General features: G+C 34.7%; 1 protein-coding gene and 1 non-coding gene across 2 annotated transcripts; one reads left to right on the forward strand and one right to left on the reverse strand.

The window, feature by feature from the left end:
• Positions 1 to 11,485: 11,485 nt before the first annotated feature.
• Positions 11,486 to 11,591, forward strand: LOC128193400 (small nucleolar RNA R71). Its single transcript, XR_008244621.1, has one exon. It is a non-coding gene; the product is annotated as a small nucleolar RNA R71 (small nucleolar RNA).
• Positions 11,592 to 18,157: 6,566 nt separating this feature from the next.
• LOC108337071 (heavy metal-associated isoprenylated plant protein 9) lies at positions 18,158 to 20,618 on the reverse strand. Its single transcript, XM_017573513.2, has 5 exons — positions 20,175 to 20,618; positions 19,835 to 20,036; positions 19,569 to 19,741; positions 19,368 to 19,458; positions 18,158 to 18,863 (listed from the first exon to the last, which is right to left on the reverse strand). Exons 1-5 carry the CDS (start codon positions 20,193 to 20,195, stop codon positions 18,391 to 18,393), a joined length of 960 nt encoding a protein of 319 aa, XP_017429002.1. The 5' UTR covers positions 20,196 to 20,618; the 3' UTR covers positions 18,158 to 18,390.
• Between the last annotated feature and the right edge of the window lie 570 nt (positions 20,619 to 21,188).

The raw sequence follows: 21,188 nt of genomic DNA on the forward strand, positions 1-21,188 counted from the left end.
TAGATGTTGGTTGATTTGATTAAGCACTTTCAGAATTTGGTGCGAAAAGTATTATGTTTGACTCTCTTGGTGAATCTAAAATAAAGCTTTCAAGATTTGATGATACTCTTGGATAAGTTTGTTAATGATCCATATAAGGAGAGGTTGAACTATAACTGATGTTATTTTGAAGTTGAAGCCAAGAGGGTGATGAAGAAACAAGCACATGGGTTGACACCAATATTTTAACAACATTTTAGCTTGAGCTAAAAGAGTTAAGCCTATTTCTATAAAGTGTCGATGTTTCCTTTCTATACTTTACCATTTTGAATTGAGGTATATGGACATGTGTGTTTAAAGATAATTCCATATTTTTGAATTAATTTTGAGAGAGATAAGTACTCAGTTTCACTGTATGAGTAAATCTGTTTTATATTTGTCTCAAACTTCAATGAGAGTTTTGAAATTATTGGAAGCTTGAACAACATCACTTTTAACTGTAAGAGGATAAATCCAAGTAAATCAACTAAAGACACAAACAAAATAAACATAAAAGCAATATCTCGATGTTGAAAGAGTTGCAGCAAGTCCTAGAGTCAAACGACATCTAAAACATTTTTTAGCTGATAATAAGAATCTCTAAGGTAAAGCATGTGATTTTCCAAACTAATGAGCATCACAAAAGTTGATGTTATTAATAACAGAATTAAAATTACAATATATTAAAACATGGAAGAAAAAAACCTTTTAGATGGGTGGCCCAATCTCCTATGCCACACATCTTCTTTTGAAAGACTTGACAAATTTGAACATGCTTAATTTAAGGAAGGTGCAATTTCAATCTTGTATAAACCATCTTCAAGCTTTCCTTTGAGCATCAACAGATCTGTCTGGTTGTTCTTAACAAAACAACCAAAAGAGTAAGAAAACAATATTTACTTTGCTATTAGTCACCAATTTAGACACATTTATCAAATTTCTAGTAATCTTAGGTACACACAACACATTATTAAGAGACAAATCCGTTAACTATATATGCATTACCTACATGAATAATTTCAAGTTTGCTCCCATTTGCAACAATAAGCGACTTCTTACCATTATAGGCTGATTGTGTGATAAATTTTGTTGATTATTTGTAACATGATGACTAGCTCTAGTCTTTACATACCACCAACCTAGCTCAACCCGACTCACCCTAGCTTGGCCACTAGTGAGTCAATCTAACCCGACTCACTTATTAAAGAGTCCACAAAATTTGAACCCAGTTCGGTCCATCATAGATTGATGGGTTAAACGGGTACTGACTCACTTAATTACAAGTTTTTTTTTCTTCAATCTCAAACAAAATAACAATATTTTTCTAATTAAAATCTAAATAAAGTTTAATACAAATGATGTTAATAATATAACTTAAAAATAACAAATTGGATGGGTTGGCTCACCAATCCAACTTACCGTGGATTGGTATGCAAAAAAAAAAAAATAACAAATTTTGTAATATAATAATATAACTTAAAAAAATTGGATGGGTTGGTGAGCCAACCCGACTCACCTTGGGTTCAACTCGTGTGAGTTGGGTTCTTAGTGGGTCAGGCTCAAAATTTGCTCTTATCAAATATTTCAATTTTTTTTAAACCCAACCCAGCTCGAACCCGTGATGGGCATAGTTGGCTCACGGGTTCAAACCCATTTTGACAACACTATATACTACATGGAATCTTCAACCACCTTGAGAGTAGTCATTAGTGCACTTGAGGCTTGATTGTTTGATGAATTTGGCATGACATTACGATCAAATATGTTCAACAGATTGAAGCCGTGTGACCTCCTTTATCACAATGTTGACACACAAGTTTATTTCCATTACTCCTTTCCCTTTTCCTCAAAATCTACCTTCGTCACCTTTGTTGTTGTATTATCAAAAATTTTGCCTATACCATTATTGAGTGGCTTGTTATCAAATTTTCTAATGGTAAAGTGGGTAGTAGCATGGCTAAGATTAACACCTTATGATATGTATTAAGCTGCTTGAGTCTACTTTCAAACGTTAATAAATGCGTATGTAATTCATTCCAGGACACAATCTCTTTATCAGTAAGAAGAGTGACAATTGATGTATATTCTGTATCAAGCCCACTCAAAATATTAACTATTAGTTTAGCTTTTTTTTACAAATGTAGGAAAATTTCAAACATAAATTACGGAAATAGGCAAATTTGAAAAAAAATTATGAAAATATACAAGTTGTGTAACTCCCACACGATTTCAAATAAAGAAGTAGTCTGCCCTTCACACGAATTTTGTTGTTACACTGTTGAAAAGAAGAAGTCAACCATCCCCTTGACGACTTTAATACGAAAATGGGTCACACTCTTCACGACTTCAATAGTGAGGCCGACGACCTTGTCCATGCTGAAGTTAAGCTCGACGAGCCTCCACAGAGCTTGGCTTGACGATGTTCAACCCAACAATGTACACCAACTATCAACCAATGGGGGTGTCATAAACATGATCCTTGGACCAAACTATGGGTTCAATTATGGAAAACCCAAAGTTCGAAACCTTAGCCACCCACTCCTCTTCCAAGAAGATGTTTGTGGTTTTCACATCGTTGTGGATGATTGTGTATGTTTTGGCACAACAATGGAGATAATGAAATGCCTACGCTGCTTCGATACAAATCAGCAAACGTCGCTTCCATGGAAACAGAGGTTTGTTGTTGTTGTAGAGATGATCGTAGAGGTTGTCACGTGCCATGAAACTATAGACTAGGACAAACTCCTCCTTGCTATTGCAATAACCGATGAGTGGAATAAGATTGCGATGGCAAAGCTACGAGAGCAACTCCATCTTGTTCAGAAACTCTTCAATGCTCTGCTTTGAACCTGATTTGTGGAAATTGATGGCCACATCCATCTTGTTCAAGAACTTTTTAGGGCCATTTGAACTTGGTCTGAAATGCTTAAGAGCCACTAACATGAAAATTTTGCGGATGATGCCCCTATACATGCGGCAAAAGCCCCCAACACCAACAAGGATACCATCATCAAAGTTGTTGGTGGTAGTTTTGATCTCGACGAAGGAGAGGCGTCGCTAGATGAACGTGTTGGTTAATCATTCATGTGCATTGGTTGATAGTTGGTGTACATTGTCGAGTTTAACATTGTTAGGAAGAGCTTTGTAGAGTCTCGTCGAGCTTAAATTTATCCTGGCCGAGCTCTATAAAACTTGGTAGAGCTTTGTAAAACTTAGTCATTTCATCATTTCAGCTCAGACTAGCCGAGCTCATCATTTCAGTCTGAATTTGCCGACCTCATTATTGAAGTCATGACGGGTGTGGTCAACTTCTATATTGAAGTCATCAGGGGTGGGGGGACTTATACTTTTCAATGGTTTTAGAGTGGAGGTTGTACAGAAGGCAAACAACTTCTTCATTTGCCTATTTTCGTAACAACTTGTTTATTTTTGTAATTGTTTTTCAAATTTGTCTATTTTCGTAATTTATGTATGAAATTTGCTTATATCTATAAAAAAAATAGTTAGTTCAAATTGAGAAATTGAGTTACTTGCTAGCGTAGGTTATCAACAATAGACGTCATAATTTTCAAATATTCATCCGTCTTTGCTCCTCCTTTGTCTTGTTTTCTATAACTTAGCTTTGTAGTAGACAAACTTTGATCGCACCTGAAATTTCTTTTGCTACATCCCACAATTCTTTCAATATTTATTTCCACATCAATTGAGATGCTATATTAGTACTCATAATGTTGTGTATTAGTATGATCAAGTTTAATTGTATTATATTGAGTGAGTAAGTTTTTTATTTGCAAAAGAAGATAAGGCATATTGCTCACATGAACTTGAGGTTCTTGGAGAAGTAGTCATACTTTTAAATGGAGAGATTTAGCCGAAAGTATGCTCTTGGTACCAAATTGAAATAATAGGGAATATTTGTAACGCAACACAAAAAAAACTACTATGATATTTTATTCAATTAGTTTAAATAGAAATTGAGATCAATTTGCTCATATGAAAATAAAAGCACACATAAGTAATTAAAGGCTACAAAGTAGGAACTATTAACAAATGCTAGAGAAATTATCTTGAACAAATTTATACTATAATTATTTAATGATTTTAACGATTTTGGTTTGCAATTTGAATATGAATATATTTTTCTACATATACTTTTTAACATAATCTGTAAGAACCTAGAAAATAGAGTAATAAAGTAGATAAGTGTATTAAAATAATGAGACGAGTATTTTACTTTAGAAATAATCTTATATTATAAATAGAACTTTTTAAAGCTCGGTTCATTATCTAAAACACATCATCTCTCTAAAACACTATTCTCTACTCTTTCTCTACCTTCTCTCTAGGATTTCTCTCAACTGAGTTGTCGGATTGACGATCAGGAGGTGCCTAGACGTTCACGGCGTAGAGGGCTACACAACTGACCGATCAATTTCTTGATTCTAGCTGGTAAGTTGTTTTTCCCCTTTCTCCGCATGTTCTTGAGTCTTGATCATGCAAACTTTGCTGTTGCATGTGTCTTGTAGTTTTCTTCTTCAATTCTCAGCTCAATTTAGGTTCTAAGAGTTGTTCTCTATCACTAATTGGTGATTTGTAGGCGTTTCTAGAAATTCCTTGCGGTGCAAGCAAATGATCGAGGTTTCGGTAGAGTTGTCTAGAATCTTATTCAAGGTAAGGGGAGTTAGATATTGTTTTTAAATTATTTGTATAACATGTGTATATGCTGAATTATGTGTTATTCTGCTGTTTGAAGCACAATTTGGGTTTTTAGAGTGGATTGAATTGTATGTATTGAATGTTTAACTGTGAAACTGTGAATTGGTGTTTGTGAATTGTTTTGGATGAGATGTACGGTTGTAATTGAGTTTGTTGGAGATGTGAAATATGTTATGATAGTTATTAGGTATGAGGTCAAGTGAATTATAGTGTTTTGGGGCAATTTAGAGGAAGTAAGGTAGTGAATTTGAGAATTAAATGTCAAGGGCTCATTTGGTCTGTTGGGGCAGTTTAAGTAAGTTATTTGTGACTTGTTTGAGTCATTTAAATGGTCAAAAACATGTGCAAAGTGGTAGAATTGAATTTGGGTCTTTAAGTTGAGAAATTTGATGTCCTAGAATAAGATTTGGTTCATAATCACTTTAGATTGGTGTTAGTAAGGTTTATAATCACTTAGTCAAGTCTAATTAGGTATATAACACAATCTAAGAGTGTTAGAAGTTGGGAAAAATAGTTAGAATGCGTAATAGAGGTTTGAGTTGTATAATTCTGCATATTTTAGTTTTGCAGATTATGTAGACTCGCTATTGTTAGACTTTTGGCAAGCGTACCAATAGTCAACTGTAGTATAATGATTTTTAAGTAAGAGTGTCGAACCCACGAGGAACAGTTTCGATTAAACAGATAAATTTTTATCTCAAACAGTATATATACAAGGATGTTCAATTTGATTCATGATTGATGTTGATAAATAAAACTACGTTGCGTGAAAGTAACAAATAACTTAACGAAGATTAATATGAGAAGTTGGGATTGAATTCATCTATCTCACTCGTCTGCAATCTGGATGAATACAAACATATAACAACTGAAATTACCAACATTGATGCAACACACAAAAGTCATTTATATCGATTCCTCGCATATAAAATTCATAAGATCAGTTCCTTGAATATTGATTCCTCACATATCCAACAAACTGTCCAGCATTATATTCAAGTGTTATAAGCAATTGATAAACTGAAATCTATCCCTAGCATCACAGAATATCAAGTATTCTTGCTCAGATCAGGGTTTTAGAAATACTTTCCAGTCAAGTCTAAAATCCACATTCATGAAGCTATTGATCAGGTAGAATCAAGCATTAAGAGCAGAACAAAAATACCAATGTTGAATAAAAACAGAAATGCTATATATAAATATCACCAGATTACATCCGAGTTCGAATCGATTACATTCAATCCCAAGAGAAGAGATCAGCCACTCATAGTAGCCATTAGCATTCTAAGAGATGAAGAAGAAGATCCTACAACTAAAGTGGAAGAAAAACTCTTTGGGTGCTTCTTTCTCCGTAGCTCTCCCTCTTGCTTTTTCTTTCAGCTTCGTAAATATATAAACTGCCCGAATTCTCGCTTAAGCTAAATTATTCTCGCTTAAGCGAGAAGAAACTTTTTGGAGAAGATAGTCATTCTCGCTTAAGCTAAAATATTCTCACTTAAGCGAGAATGACTTTTAAAGTAATGGCTTCCTGGACAAGTCTAGCTTAAGCGAAATCATTCTAGCTTGGGCGAAATGTTGCAGGATTTGCTCTTCTCTCTTAGTTTACCTGAAATGTATACAAACTAGGGATCAAATGATTTCCTTTTACTCAACAACTCAGAAACATGTTATTACATTTCATCTTTCTTAGATTGGGGAAAATTGATACAAATGTACTCAATTCAAAACATAAGTGCTAAAATTCCATATGAAAATTAACTACCTTTTTGCACTTATCAACTCCCCCCAACCTAGCATCTTGCTTGTCCTCAAGCAAAGTAATAAAATCCCAACAGCTTTTCAAAACTCAAACTTTGAAATTGGTTATTTGAGAAATCGATTTCACTGTCCTTACAAAACAACTTTTGCATTCCAAACAACAAATTCAAAATGGTGAATCCAATTATCAAATAAAAGCAGGATAAAAGTGCAACAAATTTTTCAAGACAATCAATTGTAAGAGCCATTGTTTCTAACCAAGGAAATTCTCTCTTAAATCTTACAAGGATGTAATTCTCTCATTTTCCACTGAAATTGAACAAGTTAAAATTGCCAGTCATTTTCAATCAAACCACACACACAATCAGCATGAATCTCAAGGTCTTTCAAGGGTTGTAATGAGGCTGGGTTTCCAAGAATTATGGTTTTTCAAGATAACAAAAGCACAACTTCAGAAAAGAGAGCATAACTACACTTTAAACTCACTTCCAATTCTACTCTCAATTCATCCCATCTCATAAATCAAAACCCAATGTTTCTTTTTCCTTCATTATTCACTCCTTCTTTTTCTTCTTCCCTTTTCTTGTTTTTTTTTTGAATATATATATATATATATATATATATTTCTATACAAAACTGAGGAGTGAATTATAGTACAAATTTCTCAACCCCTTTCTTTTCTAAGTACAATTCCACCAACCAATTCCCATTTTAAAGTTGAATAAAATGCACCTATGCTCTCTATCCCTAAAGTATGCAAAGGGAGGGAATATTAATTAAAGTTAAGGTTAAGGTGTATAATTCAAAACAATTAGGCTCAAATGGGCTGTCACAAAAGGATAATTATTCCTAGGTTGGATGTTTGGCACTGAGTTATTTACATTCAACAAAACTGCCTTGATCATTTCCATGCTTCAGGTGTGATGTTATCCAAATGAAAACTCAAGCAATATCAACTTGACAACAAACAGTGGAAACTCTCAAACTGTTTAAGGATTCACACACTCACTCGGTTTTGTGTTTGGTTTCTTTCCTTGGTATATCACTTGTTGTTACAATTGATTATCTTAACCAATTATCCAGCACTGATATCCTAATCCCATTTAACTATGGATTCAACCAAAATTTTCCCTTTTTTCTTTTTCAGTTGTACTATTTTAGGACACTTTTTGAAACTTGATTTCTCTTTAACCAATTTCCTCAAGAAAGATTTTCTTATAATTCCCAAAAAAAATCATTTTAGCTGTGTATGTGCTCTGTGCAATATTAAGCAAAAAGTAAAGTAAAAAGTAATTGAAACTGTACATTCTAACCAAAACAACTAAAGCATAATATTACTAAAATAAAAGTTCTGCACTAAAATAAAAAAACCGTATTTCATTGAGATCTGGAGGTTGGAATAGTGTTGTGTGTCAATATCCCCTCATGACTCTATCAAATTCAGTCTGAAACTCCTCCTTTTGAAGGTCCCAAGGCTGATGTGAATTCGGCTGCAAAACTACTGTCAAGTCTAGTTGGTTCACTTCCCCCTGGAAAAATTGGACTGTCCCCAGGCCTCTGTAAGTATGCCAAGAATTTTGGTGGAGTCATGCCTGGATATGGTCCTCATAAAGGAGGAGTTGTCCTCTATGGTGCATTTCATCAATTAAGTTAGACATTTCATTGAACAGTTCATGTGCATCTTCATACATCAAATTTTCATGAATTAATCCATGCACAAACAACCTACATTATTCAGTGATACCAACAACTCACATTTAAACATTCAAAATAATTCATGGACAATAACAACCAACATGGGCACTACCTTAGGGTTCCACAAAACATACAGAGAAAAACCCCAAATTTGTTCTTTGAAAATGGAAGATAGTGAAGTGGAACTTACCTTCAAGGGAATTTAGCAAAGGGAGGGAGGGATTGGTGAGTTAATTGAGCGCCATTGGATCAAGAAAATCGTGTCCTATACTTTGAAGGAAGAAAGCACTATGTTGAAAAGAAATTAGTTATGAATCAGTGCTTCCTTTTCTGAGTTTTAACACAAGGTCACGTGTTTTCGCTTAAGCTAAAAAATTTTCGCTTAAGCTAGATTGACAGGATTCAATTTTAAACAGTTTGGCCCAGGCGAAAAAGTTCCAATGGCTCAACCTTATTTGCATAACATTTTCGCCCAGGCGAGCAAGGTTTAGCTTAAGCGAAAATATTCCAGTGGACACCCCAAATTTTAGCCCAAATCTCGCATAGGCAGCTCAATTTTAGCTCAAGCGAAAATATTCCAGTGGGCACTAGAATATGAAATTCAATTTTTCGCCTAAGCGGCTGATTTTTAGCTTAAGCGAGATGGTTCCAGTGAGTATCCCAAGCTTTAGCCTCAATCTGGCCCAGACGAAGCAAGTTTCGCTCACGCGAAAGAGCTCCAATGGCTCAACTTTAGTTGCAGGACATTTTTAGCTCAAGCGAAAAATTTTAGCTTAAGCGAAAATATCAGCAAAACTTGTTCTTCAGTTTTCTGCATATTTAGCCCAGGCGAAAAAGTTTTAGCCTAGGCGAAAATAGTGCAGTGGTTTTCCTTTTGAAAAATTTTCAACTTGTACGCCCCTCAATCAAGATGAACTCAATCCAATTATTCTAAAGACACAATTAAATCTATTCCTCAACCAATTATCTTCCATCCCTAAAAGTTTCATATCATCAAATGCAAAATCAAACTTTTAAGTGCAACTTTCACAATTTGGCCAAAACAAGGTAATTTTTAACATTCAATGAACTCAACTTTGGCACCAGAACTTATTCTCATGCATGACACAAACATTTTGGTACAAAAAACACTAGCATGCATGGTTGCCCTATTGAGACATTTAAATGTTAAAACTTACCCTTTTCATGCAAACACAATATATACACAACACAACTAACAAACAAGATGAATTTAAAATGCGAAGACATAATTAAACACTGGGTTGCCTCCCAGGAAGCGCTTGTTTAACGTCACGAGCCTGACAGATGGGGCAATTAAGTTTGATTCACGATGTTGATGTGCTTCTTCCTTTCATGGCACCAACATCTTCTCAGTAGCTTTCCCGTCACCAACTTGACTCTTCTTGAATAGGGAGCCTCAATTTCAAGTACTCCATTTGCCTTTATTGCCTTGATAACCCATAACTTGTTCTTAATAATCATTGGTTTGCCAGGTTTGGGTTCATCACTTTCCACAACAAGGTGTTGGTGAACTAGTTTTTCTTCCTTATCTCCATCCTCTTCCTTCACTTTGGGAGAGAAACAACTGAGGCTCTTTTTGGTCAGCTTGGAAACTTGCCTTGGTAGACTAGTAACTGATAGAACTTCATCGGTTGCTTCAAGACTAGTCTGTTCCTCTTGACCTTGTTGCATATCTTTGAAGACATTGAAAGTTACCTCTCTATCTTGGTCTTTTAATCTTAGTATTCCCTCCTCCATATGAATGACAACCTTAGCTGTCTTCATGAAAGGTCTTCCTAAGATGAGTGGTATCTCTACATCTTCCTCCATCTCCATCACTACAAAGTCCACTGGGAATTGGAGCTTATCAATTTTTATCACCACGTCTTCTACCACACCATAAGGATATTTGATGGACCTATCTGCCAACTGAAGCATCGTTCTTGTTGGCTTGGCTTCAAGACCACCAATCTTTTTAAGCAAAGATAGGGGCATCAGATTGATGCTAGCCCCTAAATCAATAAGAGCCTTCCCTATATCATGGTTTCCAATGGTGCAAGGAATGGTGAAACTCCCCGGATCTTTGAATTTTGGAGGGAGAGTCTTTTGCATGATGGCACTGCAATTTCCCTGCACTTCAATTGTTTCCTCATCTAAATACTTCTTTTTCTTGCTGAGGATTTGCTTCATATACTTCGAATAGGCAGGAATTTATTGTAGTGCTTCGGTCAAGGGTATGGTGATCTCCAACTGGTTGAATATTTGCTTGAATCGAGCCAATTGTCTCTCCTTATCTCTATTTGAAGGGATTTTCGGATAAGGAAGATGTTTCACAATTTCCTTCTCTTTTTGTTTTTTCTCTTTTTCTGGACTTTTATTTTCTTCTCCTTTATTCACATACTCACTTTCATTTTTCTCTTTCTCTCCCTCACACTCATTTTTCTCTTTCTCATTTTCTTTTTTCTCCAAAACTTCCTCCTCCACAACTAGATTGTCTTCAATCCCTCTTCCCACAATTTTTCCACTCATGGTAGTAATTGAATTGCAATGCTCCTTGGGATTAGTTTGGGTGTTGGCTGAAAAATGACCTGTCTGTTGATCTGATAGTTGTTTAGCCAACTGTCCAACCTGTGTTTCAAGATTTCTGATTGAAGCTTCTGTATTTTTCTGATTGATCATAGAAGCTTGCATGAATTTTTCTAGAGTATCCTCTAATTTGGTTGTTCTTTCATACACAGAAGGATTTTGTTGTTGATGCTGATAAGGAGGTTGTCTATTTGAAGGACCAACATCTTGTTTCCATCCAAAATTCTGACTTTGATTGTTTCTCCATCCTTGTGAAAAGTTATTGTTGTTAGAGAAATTCCCTGATCTTCCTTGATTACTCACATATTGAACTTCTCCTTCTTGTGGGCTACTTTGATATGAACAATGACCATTGGGATGGTCACCTCCACAGAAGTTACATCTCATGGGTTGTTGACTAGGAGAAGATTGTACTGCTTTTAACTGCTCAGGTAAGTTAGCCATCTGTTTGGTTAATGCTTCCATCTGCTGAGTCAGAATTTTATTCTAAGCTAAAATTGCATCTGTAGTGCTGAGATCAAGAATTCCTTTCCGCTGAACTGTTTGTCTGTTATGTTGGGCTTGATGGTCTGTAGATGCTAGTGCCTCAATGATTCTTGTTGCTTGTTCTGCATCTACAGACATCATTGTTCCTCCAGCCGCTGCATCTAATATCATTTTGGTGTCTAGCCTCAGACCATTGCAGAAAATGTTTAGTTGAGCAATATCTTCAAAACCATGATTGGGGCATCTCCTCAACAAAGAATTAAATCGTTCCCAAGCTTCACAGAATGGTTCATCTTGTCCTTGCCTAAAAGTAGAAATCTCAGTTTTTGCCTTAATGTAACGAGAAGGTGGAAAGAATCTGTTCAAGAATTTATCTTCTACATCACTCCACTTGTTCAGACTCTGGTTGGGATGTGATTTAAGCCATTCCTTTGCTCTACCTGTCAAAGAAAAAGGAAACAAACGCATATATACATGGTCAAGATCTCCTTCTTCAAATCCCATAGTTCCTACTAGTTCATAGAATGTAGAGAGATGAATGTATGGATCTTCATTATCCATTCCAGTGAATTGATGAGAACTGATTAGGCTAAGGAAAGCTGGCTTCATCTCCAAAGTTTTGGTGGTGGGCGGTATTACTATGCTAGAAAAATATCTTGGCCCTTGTTGCATAGCATAGTCTCCAAGTGTTCTTCTAGGTGGATTTGGTCCTTCTTCCGCCATGTTTTCTGTTTCCTGATGTGTGATGGAAGTATTGGAAGATTTTTCCTTTGTTTTTCCTTGCTTCTTCTTGTTTTTGCCTCTACTTCTTCGAGCTGTTTTTTCTATCTCTGGGTCAAATGCTAATTGATCTTTAGAAACCTGACCTCTTAAGAACATAAATCAAAACAGCTCAAGCAAGGATTAATACAAATGAGAAAATAAAATAAACTATCTAATTAAGAAAAAAAAAATATTCACAAAGCTGGATGAGATAACTTTTTAAAAATTCAAAAGAAACCGTCCCCGGCAACGGCGCCAAAAATACTTGTTAGACTTTTGGCAAGCGTACCAATAGTCAACTGTAATATAATGATTTTTAAGTAAGAGTGTCGAACCCACGAGGAACAGTTTCGATTAAACAGATAAATTTTTATCTCAAACAGTATATATACAAGGATGTTCAATTTGATTCATGATTGATGTTGATAAATAAAACTACGTTGCGTGAAAGTAACAAATAACTTAACGAAGATTAATATGAGAAGTTGGGATTGAATTCATCTATCTCACTCGTCTGCAATCTGGATGAATACAAACATATAACAACTGAAATTACCAACATTGATGCAACACACAAAAGTCATTTATATCGATTCCTCGCATATAAAATTCATAAGATCAGTTCCTTGAATATTGATTCCTCACATATCCAACAAACTGTCCAGCATTATATTCAAGTGTTATAAGCAATTGATAAACTGAAATCTATCCCTAGCATCACAGAATATCAAGTATTCTTGCTCAGATCAGGGTTTTAGAAATACTTTCCAGTCAAGTCTAAAATCCACATTCATGAAACTATTGATCAGGTAGAATCAAGCATTAAGAGCAGAACAAAAATACCAATGTTGAATAAAAACAGAAATGCTATATATAAATATCACCAGATTACATCCGAGTTCGAATCGATTACATTCAATCCCAAGAGAAGAGATCAGCCACTCATAGTAGCCATTAGCATTCTAAGAGATGAAGAAGAAGATCCTACAACTAAAGTGGAAGAAAAACTCTTTGGGTGCTTCTTTCTCCGTAGCTCTCCCTCTTGCTTTTTCTTTCTGCTTCGTAAATATATAAACTGCCCGAATTCTCGCTTAAGCTAAATTATTCTCGCTTAAGCGAGAAGAAACTTTTTGGAGAAGATAGTCATTCTCGCTTAAGCTAAAATATTCTCGCTTAAGCGAGAATGACTTTTAAAGTAATGGCTTCCTGGACAAGTCTAGCTTAAGCGAAATCATTCTAGCTTGGGCGAAATGTTGCAGGATTTGCTCTTCTCTCTTAGTTTACCTGAAATGTATACAAACTAGGGATCAAATGATTTCCTTTTACTCAACAACTCAGAAACATGTGATTACATTTCATCTTTCTTAGATTGGGGAAAATTGATACAAATGTACTCAATTCAAAACATAAGTTCTAAAATTCCATATGAAAATTAACTACCTTTTTGCACTTATCAGCTATGCGAATGAATTTGCATAGTGAGTCACCCTGGCGAGTTGCTCTCTGCCAAGGCATTCGCACAACGAATAGACGCGCTATGCGAATGATTTGAGAGGGTTGCTCTTTGTTTGACGATTTGCATGGCGAATTAGGACGCTATGCGACTAGTTGGGATCAAGGATTACTACTATTTTTATTTGAATAGAGAATAGATGCACTCTACGAGTGCTTAAGGAGTCTGAGCCACTGCCTTGGGACTCTCGCATAACGATTTGGGGCGCTATGCGAGTGAGAGAGGTCTGGAACATCTGAGAGTTTATTCGCACAACGAGTTTAGTCGTTGTACGAATGACTGTGAAGGGATGGTCTATGTTTGAGGATTCACATAGCGAGTTGGAGTCTCTATGCGAAAATCCTCTGGTTTCGCTCAACGATTGTGTGTGCTGTGCGACTAGTCCTAGTGTAGTTTACTATTTTCTTCCTTTGTTCTTGATTGGTTGAATGATATTTAGTTCATTAAATGTTGTGCATAATATGTATGAAATTATATGAATATGAGAGGTATGTTGGTGATTCAAAGGGAAGAAGAGTATGATTCAAGGTAGTGTAATTGAGTATCAAAGTAGGATCTCTTGGTGAGATACTTGTATTGTTTGGAATGAATATAGGGAGCTCAGTCTTAGGGGTTATCCTAACACTCTAATGATCTTTCATTCTCATTTAGAGAGGATTAATGCATGTGGTGAGAGTAGTAGGAGGTCCTAGTGTAAGCACTACTTGGAGGCCTATTGCGCAATAACGGACTAACCTTGTGTGTGGTAGGGTGAAACCCATTGGCAATGGCTTTGCAAAGCAGTAGAGGCCACCACAAGTGCATAACCCACCATAGCTCGGTATTCATTCTAAGTCCGAACGAGTCAAGTCTAGAGTATAACATGTTAGGATGTGTGATTCAGTCTACTTTACTTGAAATAAACATGTATGTTGTGTACTATTATAATGGTATGATTTTTGTATATCTAGCTTACCCTTTCTGCTTGTGTTTGTGTTTATATGTGCTGTATTCTTTCTTTTGCAATGATCATCTAATGTATGTGAGCAGAAGGAGATGAGGTTTTCCTGGAGTAGGCATTGGACGGAACTGATGCTGTAGAGTAGCTAGTGATAGAATAGGACTGTACATAATTTTGATTGAACCGTCTTATATATATAAAGTGTTAAATTTTATGACCATTTTAAATGACTGTAAAGTGCATACTTTATATTATCCTTTAACTGTTTTATTTTATTATTTGTGTGACTTCTATCATATGGTTTATCGCTATATCTTGGGATATTACATAATCTCCTTGTAAATTGTATTACTAGAAATCAAAATTGTGATTTTCATTATTGAGAATTTACTAGTAGACCAAAAAATATAGTTTGTAGCGAGAGTATAATTCGTTTTACTTAAAAACATAATATATCAAACGTGATAATTCGATTATGACTTGACCATCTTATCTATTATATAATTAACCTGGCACGTATGTATTCTCAAAATTTCAAAAAATGTTATTCAAAATAAAATGCCCAAAATATGGTGTATCCTAAACTTTGTTTTGTTACTTTGACCATACAATTTGATTCTCACTGTATTAACAAAATCACCCAAAAGAATTCAAGTTCTTGAGTAGTAAAATATAAAATAAATACAATAGTCCCCAAACAAATTCCTCAACCTTTAAATAATAAATATATTTTCTTAATTCCATATATTGAGAATATACTAAAATCATTTCGAATTGTTTAAGAAAATATCATTAACATTATTACAAATGTTCATTTTAAAACATAATACTTTCATCACAATTTATCATAATGATAAAAGAAAGGAAAGGAGAATTATAAAATATTCTCAATCTCAATTTTTAATGACAAAAAAAAGTAACGAAATAAGGTAATAATAAAATTAAAATGGAGACCCCTTAATTCAAGAAAAATAGTTTGAAAATTAACTATTTAAGATATTTTATTTTAAAAAATATATTTTAACTTTATTATTATTATTTTAAAACCCTAGAAAATGGTATTTTAGAAGTGGTAGTAGTCTAAAACTAGTGAGACTCGATTATTTTAATGTTAAATGATTTTATTATAAATAGTTTTGTTATAAATGAGTTTCATTATTTTAAAACGTACCATCTCTCTAGAAACCACTTTTCTAGAGTTCTCTACCTTTTTCTTTAAGAGTTCTAACTCCTGAGTCATCTCTTTGATGATCAGGGGTACCTAATTAACCACGACAACGACGTCTATGTTTCTACCCGATCAATTTCTTTAATAGAGCAAGTAAGTTTCGACTTCTTTTTCCCCTTCTGTTCCCAAATCTGTTTTAGGAGAATCTAGTACTGTTTCATGTGTAATCATGCCTCTCCTACACGTTCTTGGTTCATCTAGAGTTCTAAGGACTCTGTGCATTTGCAATTTGGTTCTTTGTAGGTTCGTTTAGGTATTCCTTATGGTTTCAAGTAATCTATAGAACATTCTTTGAGTTGGGGTTGTTTCTTGTAAGGTAATGGAAGCTAGTTTGCCTTTAAATTAGACTATAATATATGAAATTGTGACTGTTGGTATGTATGTTATTGTATATTATTGGTTATGTCTAAAATGATCTTGTTGGTGTTAATTGTGTTTGATTGAGAAGAATAAATGGTAGGATGTTGATTCCTTGTGTAAATTTTTTGTAAATTTAGAGTAACCTTATGAATGCGGTTGATATGATTGTGTTGGTGTTAATTTTGGTTGAAAGGTTAAGAATAAAGGTGTGAATAGAATTGTAGGTCAATTTTGGTCTAAAATAGAGGTTACAAGGGGTAAATCGGTGAGATTGGGGTTGGTTGGAGTAATATGAATTTCTAAGGTTGGTTTGGTGTTGTTTAAGACTTGTTAAAATGGTGAATGTGTTAAAATATGGTTTAGAAATAATTAGTACTAAGTTGGTGTTATTTTGCTTAGTTTTAAGATTCATTTTAGGGGTTTGGATTAGTGATATTTTGAAGCAATGGTTCTGTGCCCGAATAAAAAGTTTGGGGTGTGTTAGTAAGTCATTCCTGACTTGTTAGAGTTCTTAAATTACTTAAAAATGAGCTAGAACTTGTAGAATTCAATTTTGGTCTCTAAAGTGAGGTTTTGATTAAGTTTGGATTTAAATCTTGTGATTAATCAATTTAAAACAAGTTTAAGTTGGTTTAGATATGTTTAGTTAGGTCAATTTTAGTTTAGAATACAATCTAGGGGTGTTACAAGTTGGGAGAGTTGCATAAAATAGGTAATGAGTGGTTGAGGAGTGCAAATTTTGCAGTTTTGGTGCTGCAGAATTATGCAATCTCGCTGAGTGAGTGTGTGTTCACTGAGCGAGAGTCGTCACTGAGCGAAAGGTGAATGAGTAGAGCCCATTGTTTCTATTTTCGCACAGCGAGTTTGGGACGCTGAGTGACCAGTCCAGAATTTATTTTTATTCTTTATATCTTTGTTTTCTGATAACCTTTTGATGTTTAGAACGATGTAAAAGTATCTATGGTATTATATGATCTTTAATATTATATGTCGGGGTTCAATGTGAAAGTATATGGATATAAGTATGGTTTCAAAGTTATGAAAGTTAGTTCCAAGGTGGAATTTCTTGGTATGGTTCAAGTGTGTTAGAATGAATGCAAGTAGCTCAATTTTGGGAGTTTTCCTAACACTCTAATGGTCATACATTCTCATATAGAGAGGTTTGACGCATGTGGTGAGAGTAGTAAGAGGTCTTAGTCTAGGTGCTTCCAGTATGACCTATGACACGATACAGACTAACCTTGTGATGTGTGGTAGGGTGAAACCCAATTGGCAAGGGCTTTGCAAAATCAGTAGTGACCACCACAAGTGCATAACTCACCATAGCTCGACATTCATTCTAAGTCCAGACAGTCGGTTTAGGTCTTTGCATGTTAAGATGTTTGTATTAGATTAAATTACATACGATATAAAATGCTTTCAAACTTATGATGTAATGTTTTGTATTTAGCTTACCCTTGCTTTTGTGTTTGTTTACATACGATACAAACAATGATCACCTTAATTGGTGTAAGCTTAGGACGAACATCTTTCAGGATATTCAACATTTGGTTGAGAGAGAAAAACAACAGGATAGATAATTTTTTATCCATCAAGATCTCTTATTCTAGTAGCCTTAAGTTCCTTGTAAGTTCTGTTACATTAATAATAATATTTATTATTATTATATTTCTTATTTATTTTTACTATGAAAATTATTTATTTATTTATTATTATTAATGTAATATGTGAAAGACAATTGTCATATCAAAATAAGTAAAATAATGTTCAACATAGATTATTTTATATTGCATTTTCATAAATACTTTTTCATATTTCTTATTTTTGCGCAAAATTTTAACTTAAAGTCCTACCAATTTTCTTTCCATAAAAAATTCTTTTCACTCCTCTAACATTATACCACTCACTTTTATCCTTATACTTGTTTTTTCTCTCTATTTTCAACCCATCAAACACACTAATTAATATATTAAAAGTAATATGTCAAATTTATAAGATTCCTTTCTTATTACGCAAGGTCTTATTAGTGTGTTTTATTGTGATATGTTGTCATCATTCTTACTTTGATAATCATAAGTACACAAGAAAACAAAAGGAACTAAAAAAACTTGAGATACTCATGTTTCACAACTTTTGTACAATGATGATACCTGATCGGTGTGTAATATAACAATAATAATATATCGTACATACATAAAAAAGAAAGAACGATATATCATTCATCACTTATTATTGTATAAATTCCAATTCACTTGACACCACTTCCTATTAAACCAAATTCACTAAAAAAAATTATTGGAAGAACGAACTCTGAACATTGTTAAAAGTTCATGTAATGCAGCATGCATTAGGATTTTCATCACTGAAGAGTTGTGGAGGAGGTATTCGTTCAATGACATAGAGTGGAGGGTATTGGTAATAGTACATCATCCTCTTCAATCCTTCATCATCAATGTTATTAGCAGCCATTACCACATTCTCTTTTTTTTTGGCTTCTTCCATGCCTTCTTCACCATTCTTTTGCTCCTTGTTCTCACCACCACCTTCACCACCCTCTTCTTTCTTTGCTTCCTCTGCTGGCTTCTCTTCTTCTTTCTTCTCTTCAGGTTTACTCTCTTCTGCACCAGCTTTCTCTCCTTCCTTACTCTCTTCTTTCTTCTCTGGTTCTGGTTCTGGCTGGGGAACTATCTTGGCTTGCTTTTTGGTGCGTCTGTATACATAATCTACTAGCTTATTTGCATCCATGGTCCCTGTCACAAGAACCTTCCCTGTGGTAAACTCTGTCATTGCCGTTTGAACTCCTACATTAACCAACAGGATATGATACGGTGTTGTTACTAACAGGAAAAAGATACAAACAAAGGAGTATATAACCAGAATATGTATATATGATCACACAAACACACTCACAAATCACTGTTATACCAAAATGATTTCTGAGTAGTTAGAGGTATCAAATCCTTTACACTAACCTTCTACGCCTATTAATCTCATTTAACCAAACAATTTGTAATGATCCTTTCTGTGTTGTCTTTCTTTTCTTGTATCTTTTTTAAGATGATCATGTCATCTACAAGGAAGGATCCAATATACCACTGCAGTATTTTGTCCTCTACTTTTAGCTCAAAGCCAAAAGGATAAGGTTAAGTGGGCAATTTGATTTTGAAGGCATGATATGTACCACAAGATTTGGTCATTAAGGAAGCAAATTTCTCTCTTTTTTTTTTTTTCACCTTTCCTTTGCCAATTACAACCAACAATGAAGCCATCATATTGAAAATTTTAAATCAAGAGAAAAAGGGTACCTCTCATTTGTAGTATCTTCCTCTTGAGTTGATCAGCACAGGCCTCACAGTGCATGTTCACGTTTAGTTCCACAGTAACTGGTCCACTAACCTGGAACACCGACAATTCCCTTTGTTAATAGTTTTTTTTTTTTTCATATGCAACTAGCTTTCCTTTGTTTATTTTGGACTCAACCAGGAAAAGGAAAAATATTGTGATACCTGAGAATTGACAACTTCTGGTATAGGTTCTCCTTCTGCTTCAGGCAATGGAGATATAACACTGGCTCTTCTCTTTGTTTTCTTGGTGATTATGTTGCAGATCGCTTGAGGCTCCACTATACCCTTTATGGTCACTTCATTTTTAGCCATATCAATTACCACTCCCTCAACTCCTGTGAGAAGATAAATACAAAAAGAAAATAATGAGTGAACACTTATGCATGACATTTCGTGGAAAAGAGGAAGAGTATGTAAAAGATTTCAACCTCTCATTTTCATAATATATCTCTCAATTTTCTTTGCACATCCCACACAATGCAAGTCCACAAACAGCACACATGGGGAAGGTGGTTTAGGCTCTTCCTTCTTCTCTTCTGCTGGCTTTTCTTCTGGTTTTTCTTCTGGTTTTTCTTCCTTCTTTTCCTCTGCTGGTTTTTCCTCTGGCCTGGCTTCAGCCACTGGTTGTTCCTTCACAATATAAAAAAAAAAGAAACCAACCTAATAAGTACTAGAACTAATGTAGACCCAGTTATAACACTATCAACATAGAAGAAAAAAAGCAAAGTATCATTAGGAAATCATAATGCAACAGGAAGGTTAAATCACCTGTTTTGCTTCCTCACCCATATTTCCTATGAATGGAGACTGAAATGTCAATTATTATTCTGATTTTGGAGAAAAGTTCTTGGACATGCAAAAGATGGAGAGGGTCTAACAAGTGTAGAGAAGTGAATGATGATATATTATAGGGAGGAAAGGAGAGGGGGCAATGATAGATTGCTAGGGGGTTGATTTGCATATAAAGTTAAACCTGAGTGATTCCTTATCACATGCAGTGCCACTAACTGCAAAAGGAACCTCTTAGTTTAATATTTCTTTTCAGAACTCTTTTCAATCTTCAGGGATGTGAAGGTTGAAGGGGTGAATCAGTGGAGCAGGCTGAGCAGATTTATAGAGCAAGGTGGGGTGGAAGAGGGATTAATAGTTAGGCCAGGTTGAGAAGAGAGAGAAATAAAGATATAGAAAGTGGAGAAAGGGAACTTTGAAAAATACACAAAAATATTATGATACTTCCATTATCCACCGACTGGTAGATTTTTCATGACACAGCGGTGAAGTGTCATTCTGTCAGACATGCATGGTATATGTGTAAGTGTAGGACCTCATCAGGACAACCTGGAGACCTACCTATGTGTGGATCTATAGTGTCAACACCTATTCTAAATCTAATGACCTATTATTGGCCTTTTACTCTATACAGTAATTACAAATTACTATATTACTTACCAAATTACTATGCACCACTCAAGCTAAAATAATTAACCATGTGAGCCTAAGATTCTTTCTCTGTTTGCATTAAAGAACTCTTAAATTATAGAGAAGTTAGTACAGGATAATAATATTCTTGAGAATCTTTACATGCTAACAACATTACTGCCGCCGTTTAAATTATCAACTCAGTTGTTGGTTTCAGACAAATCAAATCAATTTTATTCCTTTATGTTACTGATAATCATTCTTCTCATCTAAAGCATACACTACACCTTACTTTTAGTTAAAATTTATTGGTTTACCTGGTTGAACATTAAGATACTTTCATCAAAAGACAAAATGTCTTGT

The sequence above is a fragment of the Vigna angularis genome, chromosome 7 (assembly GCF_016808095.1).
Source record: "Vigna angularis cultivar LongXiaoDou No.4 chromosome 7, ASM1680809v1, whole genome shotgun sequence".
In the NCBI taxonomy this organism is placed as follows: Eukaryota; Viridiplantae; Streptophyta; class Magnoliopsida; order Fabales; family Fabaceae; genus Vigna; species Vigna angularis.

Bases quoted from the DNA above. Each gene is read 5' to 3' on its own strand.
- LOC108337071 (XM_017573513.2), bottom strand. From the start codon at position 20,195: ATGGGTGAGGAAGCAAAACAG. The intron at 19,742-19,834 runs GTTGAAATCTTT...ATCTTCTCACAG, and splicing joins ATATATTATGAAAATGAGAG to GAGTTGAGGGAGTGGTAATT. The intron at 19,459-19,568 runs GTATCACAATAT...TCGGTGTTCCAG, and splicing joins CAGAAGTTGTCAATTCTCAG to GTTAGTGGACCAGTTACTGT.